Raw genomic sequence first — 8,466 nt, forward strand, 5'->3', positions numbered from 1 at the left:
TATATACATTCATGCAAATCAAATACCTTGAAAAATTTTCAAAACCCTAATTCTATATATACATTCACGCAAATCAAATAACTTAAAAAAGTTTCAAAATCCTAATACCATATATATGCCAATCAAATACAAAAAATTTCAAAACCGTAATTCCCTATCTACATTCACAATTTCAAAACCATAATTCCCTATCTACATTCACTCAAATCAAATACCCTAAAACAATTTCAAAACCAATACCCTAAGAAAATTTCAAAACCATAATTCCATTTATACATGGACGCAAATCAAATATTTCAGAATTTTTCAAAACCCTAATTGCATGTATACATTCACACCCATCAAATAATGGAGCGTAAATACCATGGCATTACATGCAATCAAAAGCTATCTGCCAATGAAATTATAATGCAAAGCTATATACCATGGGAATTTGAACGTCTGTAACCAAAGTTATGGTATCAAAAAACCAGAAATAGCAAAAATCGCTACTACAAAACATTCATAATTTCTAGTAGTAAAGATCGAACACGGGGATTATTATAATTAGTAATAACTCTTAGTAATCGCTCTCTACATATTATCACCATCGCGAACACATTCTGGAGGCATTTTCTTGTTTCTCTGTGCGTCATTGCAGTAATTGTAGATGGTGTAGTGCTTCTTCACCCATTTCAAGAATCGCCATTGCCGCCTATCCAGGTCTCTGAACTTCACCTGATCCCACGACCGTGACGCCTGCATAGCGCACAACGATTGCGGAGAAGAAGCCTCGCAGGCATCGACATGGAATTCCCTGAACGATGCAATGAAGGGCGCCTTGGTCCAGTCGGTTTTCTCCAGACCCCCTCGAGTGGCCCAGTTTTCCCCATTCCACGTGCTCGAATGGACCTTCATCACCTGGTTTATTGGGTCCCGCAAGCCGAGGTCCTGGCAGTTCTTGAACACGCGGATAGGTACCTGGTCTACAAAAAATCTGCGCACAAAAAACAGACCACACCAAACAATAGTCAGCTAAGAGCCAGGTTCTTTCTAAAATTGCATAATACATTTTGCCCTGTTTCTGGTTTAAACAAAAATAATGAGAATGTCACGGGATCGAATCTGGGGGCTTACACAATTTGGTACTTGTTCCAGAGCACAGAGTAAGAATGGTAATCCTTGGTGGGGTCGAACCAGAGATATATGCGATGCTCTCTCTCACCCTTCCCGCCTGTAAACACATTGGTCTGAAGAATATAGGGTTCCCCTGACTTGTTGCCCAAGAATTCGAAGTCTATTTCATCGTGCTCAGCCGTCTGGGAAGAAAGCTATCCGCACCCAAACAAATATAGACACATAAGTAGGCAGAAGCAGATCTAGCCAAACATAAAAGCCCAAATATTATTATCAAGTACTCACATAAAAGGTGGTGACAGTGCCAGCGGAATCACCCTGAACCAGCTTGATCTGCATGCTGAAGTGCCCAAACAAATATTCTCCTTTGGATTCGAACCCAGCACCTGTTAATCTCATTTTTCATGTAACTTTGTTATTCCAGAGACTGATAAAGATAAATGACGCAGGAAGAAATAGAATGGGTAATAACTTACCATGGTGTTTGTTGAGAAGAAGATTAATTTGTCGCCCACCATCAAATTGTTTGATGTGGTCCACACCCCAGCTAGCTATGAAATTGTTGTCAAAGGGCAGAGTCACTGGCTTTTTATGGGTGGCAGCCATGGCTCCACGAGCCAGCAGGAGAATGAAAAAGAGACCAAAAAACTGGATTGCCTCCATCAGCTCAAACAATATTGATGATACGCAAAAATGAAGCTATGTTCAGCAGATACTGATGGCACCCGCACCCAAAAATAAAGCTATGTGCAGAGCATGGACTGGTAGAGTGCACACCCCAACACACAACCGGGAAATGTAGGGTGAAGAATGGGGTTTTATAGCAGCAAGAGGGAGAATTAGGGGTGGGTGACCGGTGTGGTTTCTAGTTTCCAACTTATTTTTCTTAATTGCTTTCACATTCACAACATCCATCAAGTTATTTTTCTTAATTGCTTTCACATTCACAACATCCATCATGGCCATGAATCCTTCCTTCTCTTCATTTATTAAAAACACATCGCAGTCTCACCTTTCTAGATCTGCTTGTGCAGGGTAGTGGATTACATTCAATAATTAATAACGGTAACCTTTGTGCACCTTAGTGGATGAAATTCAATAATTAATAAACTGTAACGGATCAGTGATCACTAACCATTTGATAGTAGATATAGGGTTAGTCTAATTTATTGAAGAAATCACGTTTGGTAATTTTAATCAAAATTACCAAAATTTGGTAATTTTAGTTTTAATCAAAATTTGGTAATTTTTTAAAAAGGTTAAGTTTAAGTTGTTTAATTTATAGAATAAGAGTCTCGCGGTTTTTCACAGTGTTGAATCCATTTATATATTCAAAAGGAGTCGGCTACGGAGGCCCAAGAATTGTCCCTACTGCCAAAAGTGGTCCTAATTGGGCAAAAAAAATTCAAAAAATCTTGTAAAGCTAGTGTTTGAATCATGTTTTTGATGTTGGAAATAGATTCAACACCATCAAAAACTTCTAAGGCACCTAAAATTATGAATTTTGATATTTAAAATCCAAAGAAGCATATTTATATGGGCACTTCACCATGCAGGTCAAAAATACATTTTTTCTATCTATTTCTTCCTGCGTCATTTATCTTTATAGTCTCTGGCATAACAAAGTTACATGAAACATGAGATAAAAGTGTTATTTAATTTATAAATTAAAATGAAAAAAGTTATTTAATCTATAAATTAAACTACTCAATAGAAATATATTGTATAGATGATAAATTATAATTGTGTAAATGGGAGAGGATAGTGATAATATTGAGTCAATCACAAAACATTACATGTTGTGTAGTGGTGTTTATTAATTATTAATTTTGAATTAACTTATTTAAGGGAGTTTATTATTTATTATAATGTGATTTTAAATAATAACTATATTAATAAATATGGTTGATATATTTTTATTACTTAATGAAATTAAATTATAAAAAATATATAAAAATACAACTTATATAGTCTAGGAAGTGCTGCAAAATCATATGTTTCAATTATGAAATATGTGTGGAGGATGAGAACAACAAGGCACTTCTTACTAACCATGATAATTGTTTATTAATAAGTAATATAATAAAATTATAATCATATTAGTTAAATATAAAAATATAAATATGGATTTATGGGATCTATTATTAAAAAAGGCATGCATTAATATAGAAAAATTTGACACATATATAATTAAAAATTATGATATGTCAAAATTTTATCAATAAATTTCATAAAAACAAAATATATTATAGTAATTCATGTAGTTGTAAACTAATTTCTCATGAATTTTTTTTGAATGGTTTTACAACTAACTAGTTATTAACAATGGCAAAGAACATTCAATAATTGTTTTCATTATTTTAACAAGAAAATAATAAATCATTAGATACAGTGATTCAAGGCTTGCACTTGCTAACCATGACTTGCCAAGAGGTCACCCATCCTAAATTGCCTCTAACTCAAGAGAGCTTAACTGTGGAGCTTTCTCCACAATCAATCCCACTTAGCTTGCTACCCCATTTACAAAACCTTAGCAAGTATTCTGCCTCATGAACCATTCAAGTAGATCTCCCTTCACTCTTTTGTATTTAAGTATTGAGGGGTTTTCATAGTGCATTATATAAAATATCATTTTTTGGGATTCAATTGTTAAGTAAGTCATTCATATATGACCATTTCCATGAGAGGTAGTCGTAACTAACTAATTTCACGCTTGAGCCAGAGTCGATCTGAGATGGGTGACCTCCCTAGAAATCATGGTTATTAGGTGCAAGCCCTGATAGTGATGATTGACGATATGTGATTCATTTCACCAATTTCAATCATGCCTCTTCACCCTTGTGAGCATCACCCAATGCAATGAGTGCGAAGTGGACTATTCAAAAAAATCATGAGAAATTAGTGAGTTACGACTACGTCTCATGGAAATGGTCATAGATGAATGACTTACTTAACGCAGTTGAATCCCAGAAAATGATATCTAATATCATGCACTACGAAAACCCCTTAATACTTAAATACAAAAGCGTAAAGGGAGCTCTACTTGAATGGTTCATGAGGAACAATACTTGCTAAGTTTTTGGAAATGGGGTAGCAAGCTAAGTGGGTTTGATTGTGGGGAAAACTCCACAGTTAAGCACGCTTAAGCTAGATGTGATCTTGGATGGGTGACCTCCCAAGAAGTCATGGTTACCAGGTGCAAGCCCTGGAAGTGATGATTGATGCTATGTGATTCATTTCACTAGTTTCAATCCCACTTCTTCACCCTTGTGAGTATCACCCAATTCAATGACTGCTAAGTGGACTATTCACAAGAAAAACATGAGAAATTAGTCAGTTATGACTACTTCTCATGGAAATCGTAGCTGAATCCCAAAAATTGATATCTAATGTGAGGCACTGTGAAAAACCCTCAATAATTAAACAATAAATCATATTTAATAATCATAATATAATAAAATAGCAATTGCCTCTAAAGGTGAAAAGACACACTAAAGGAATAGAATATATGGTCATAATGAGTGCTAAGTGGACTATTCACTAAAAAAAAACATGAGAAATTAGTCAGTTACGACTACTTCTCATGGAAATCGTAGTTGAATCCCAAAAACCGATATCTAATATAATGCACTATGAAAACCACTCAATACTTCAATAATAAATCATATTTAATAATCATAATATAATAAACTAGCAATTTCCTCTAAAGGTTCAAAGACACATTGAATGAATAGAAGATATGGGAAGACCAGGGAAATTGTGAAGACAAAATAAGCATTTTTTTCCAAACTTTTGTGTTCAACACGTGGGTCAATACAACTCAACGGACAACTTCAAAGAGCTAAGAAAAAAATTGACCAAGTAGAGATTTCCTAAGGGAGGTTTCGGAGGTTGGAGCCACCCTTGACTTTTGAATGCTTACTACAAATATTACTAGCTTTTCCATGTCGAGTACTTCTCTTTTTGATGAAAGAACCAATGAACCAGAACTTAGGTTAATTCAGGCAGGCACCATTGACATGAAGGTCTTGATGGCTATTTTTTGAAGAATTTTGATTATAGTAATTTCAAGGATGTTTGTGGGGTTTTTTCCAATATCTTGGAATTGAAGGGGAGGTCTAGGAATACTTTGATTTTGACATGAATGGACATGCCAATATTGCTAAGTTTTCAATGGCCATATCTATTGGCTTTGACAATATCAAAGTCTCCAATATTGAGCGGATATTGATCCAACAAACCAAATTGCACAACTGAATTTTCCCACAACTATGTATAACTATACGATTACAAACCAAACTGCAGAATTAAATTTTCCTACAACTATGTAAAACTATATTTTTCAACTGATTTCCACTTCCAACCAAATTCCTTTATAATAATTATGTAAAACTAAATTTCCCAACCATTTTTTTATATATTTCCATTTTCAACCAAATTCCATAATCAAAATTTATAATAATGATGTAAACCTAGGATTTCCAACCCAATTCATGTAAACTTACTTTTATTGTCTATGATGAAAATATTAAGAAATAAAGTGTTAGCACTTTGTAATTCCCCAAGGTTGAGGAGAGGAACCCAAAGGTAACTACAAACCAGTTTAAAACTGAATCTAGCCCTTCCAGCTTCAAAGAGGGCTCTCTCTATACGAATCTTTAGTCGTAGATCTTAGGTTAGGTATTAAGATCACAGAGGAATAGGATTAACAGTTTGATGGCACGGAAGACGGAAAATCCATTGGGCATGGAGTCATATTAAGCTAATGATTTTTAGAGAGAGTGTGAAAAAATCAAGAATCATTAGACAGAAGCAAGGCAGGCAATCCTTCTCATGTTTTTTATCAAATTTCATTGTAGAGGGGTGAGAAAAGGAATAGTGGAATTGAGAACATCTAAATCATCTAGCTGAGGATGGATTCTAGATATCTCAATGGAAGAAAAACATTGAATGTTCAGTAAGCTATAACAGAACACTTAACACTGAATTCTGAAAGAAATCTTGGCTTAACTAAACATGAAGACATAAAAAATAAAGAATGATTATAACAAGAGATAAAATTCACATACATGGGAGAAAATATCACCATAAGAAATTGACACAAGAATCCCTATAAAGGTCAACTTAAGCTGTCATCATTCACTGAAACTTTAATGAAGATATACAATGCACAATGTCTTCTTTCTCTAACCTTGACCAGCGCTTTTCTTAATCAAAAATGCATCATATATAGATCAAAAACAATTATTTCCTTCCTTTCGGAACTGAATTCCCTCAAAAAGATTCATTTTCTTCCTTCAACAGTGAATATAGAACTACTCTATAGAAACTAGGAAACTATTTTGACTAAGAATTTCTTAAACAAATTACATTGAATACATGCATAAAAATGAGTTTCGAACCTCCCAAACACCTCAAGGCATTACCATGACCATAAAATTCAATTACATAAAGTTTAGATATGAGTTTCATGGTCAAAGTTTTGACTGTGAGGAAGCGCACCGCAATCGCTATGCTACTTCCTTCTTCAGTAGAAACATAGCAACAAAAGTGCAATGAATTGATGATTTGTAAATTCTGATCATTCCTTGTACTTCTTGATGTGTCAAATAAGTAGAAAAGAACTCCATCATCATCAAACACACACTGGAAAACCCCTATTTCAATTGTATATTTCCACCCATCAAAATCATCATCTACATTAGAAGCGCAACACCCGAGTGTAGCAAATTTTCACCTTCAAAGGTTTGACTAGGTATTTGGGTCTCTGAACGAATAAAATAGCTTTATGATGATGTTGACAGGCTTAACAACCTCCTTGGGCATCCATTCATAAGAAGCAACACAAAAAGCCCTGATTTTCTATTAAAATGTAATACTTTGGACAGTAGCATAGCAATTGTGTTGTGTTACTGTGTCACTTGCTTCCTTTACCCAAAACTTCCAAAAACATAACGGATATGATTGATATATTATGATGCACTTCAAATAAAAAGGTAAAATGAAAAAATGATCTTGAGCACCTGTTAAAACTTAAACCTTAGCTACCTCACCCAACAAGTCCAGATTACCTCTTTTTTTCTTTCTCGTTTTTCTGCAATGCCTCCTACAACTATTTCTTTGTAGCCCTCAACTCCTTCTTCAAAGTGATATTTTTCATGAAAATTTTCTTGAGATGTCTATGTAAGGGCGGAGTTCTCTTCAGCATATACTTGGCCTCAAACAATGTTTCCTCACATATGTTCAAGTGGTCATGTATCTTATGTATGTCCCTTTCATCTTGTTCCCTAATCCTACTGATTTCATTTTGATTTTTCTTCAACTGCTTCCTCAGCCTATGGAAAGTGTGATGCCCTTCTCCAATTCAGCCTTATTCTCTTCTTTCACTGACTATTCTTTTTGTAGCTGCAACTTCTTGGCTAAAGACCTAGTTACATAAATTCTTGTTGATGATATCTCTGGCTTTTGAATGTTCTTTGTTGTTGTCTTTTCTTTACCTTTAAACTTAGTGGAAGATGAAGTTGTCTTCATCATTGGTTTTACTTCATCAGTCTTAGGTGTCTTCTCCAAAATTTTCTTCTTTAACTCCTTTTTATCATGTTGTAGCTAAAAATGACTAAAAGGGTAACTTTCAACTATTCTTATAGTTCTATAATTTCTGTGTCCTTTTCATCTAAAAAACAATCCTCTCGTACGGTATCTATAACTTTAGTTGCTTGTTCAGGTGTTTCCTTAATGGGAAATCTCTTCATAGTAACTCTTGTGAGTGGTTTCTTACGAGCAGCCACCACCTCGGGAGAAAGATGAAATTTTTTACCTTTTTCATGTGTGATGGATCAACTAAAGTTGGTGGAATTTTTACTAAGCTCTCCACTGCTAATTGAACATCCTTTACCACAGATGAAGGTGTATCCTTTTAACTCCAAGGGCTAGTTGGAAACTCAACTATCAACTTGGATGAATCAAAGAATGCTTGCCATGACTCATTTTTCTTTTTCAGCTCCTCCGCTACTAACAATTTGGTCAAAGAGAAATCAAAGAGACTCAGATCTACTTGATTTTTCTTACCCTAAACCTTATCTATCATCTTACTAATGCTAATGAATAAGTAAAACAGTGGACTCAAAGGGATTTTTCCTGTGAAATGCGTCAACAACATGAAATGATACTGATAAACTCTCACAAATCTTCCTTCACAAGTGAAATATGTCTCAATGACCTTAAGAAGTTTTTTGTTAGGTTCTAGGAGATATTCCCTTGGCACAATAGCTCCATGTTACTTGTTTTTGTACTTTGGCTTTAATAAATCCATGTAGTTGACTGTGTCTAAAGCATGCCCTTGAACCATTG

The 8,466-nt window shown here is 34.6% G+C and overlaps 1 protein-coding gene across 1 annotated transcript; it reads right to left on the reverse strand.

The window, feature by feature from the left end:
- Window positions 1–573: 573 nt before the first annotated feature.
- Window positions 574–1,743, reverse strand: LOC149246439 (xyloglucan endotransglucosylase protein 34-like). The gene is made up of 4 exons (XM_089441491.1): window positions 1,593–1,743; window positions 1,402–1,502; window positions 1,117–1,310; window positions 574–976 (listed from the first exon to the last, which is right to left on the reverse strand). The coding sequence occupies exons 1-4, from the start codon at window positions 1,720–1,722 to the stop codon at window positions 574–576; spliced, it is 828 nt and encodes a 275-aa protein (XP_089297617.1). The 5' UTR covers window positions 1,723–1,743.
- Between the last annotated feature and the right edge of the window lie 6,723 nt (window positions 1,744–8,466).

Source organism: Pinus tabuliformis, chromosome 7 (genome assembly GCF_031772625.1).
Source record: "Pinus tabuliformis cultivar Carrire ecotype Pingquan chromosome 7, CPIR1, whole genome shotgun sequence".
NCBI lineage: Eukaryota > Viridiplantae > Streptophyta > Pinopsida > Pinales > Pinaceae > Pinus > Pinus tabuliformis.

What these genes read in the sequence shown, in the direction of transcription:
- LOC149246439 (XM_089441491.1), bottom strand. Translation starts at nt 1,722, where the DNA reads ATGGCTGCCACCCATAAAAAGCCAGTGACTCTGCCCTTTGACAACAAT. An exon ending in TCTTCTCAACAAACACCATG is followed by an intron (nt 1,503 to 1,592) that starts GTAAGTTATTAC and finishes TGAGATTAACAG; the next exon opens with GTGCTGGGTTCGAATCCAAA. An exon ending in TGGAACAAGTACCAAATTGT is followed by an intron (nt 977 to 1,116) that starts GTAAGCCCCCAG and finishes TTTTGTGCGCAG; the next exon opens with ATTTTTTGTAGACCAGGTAC.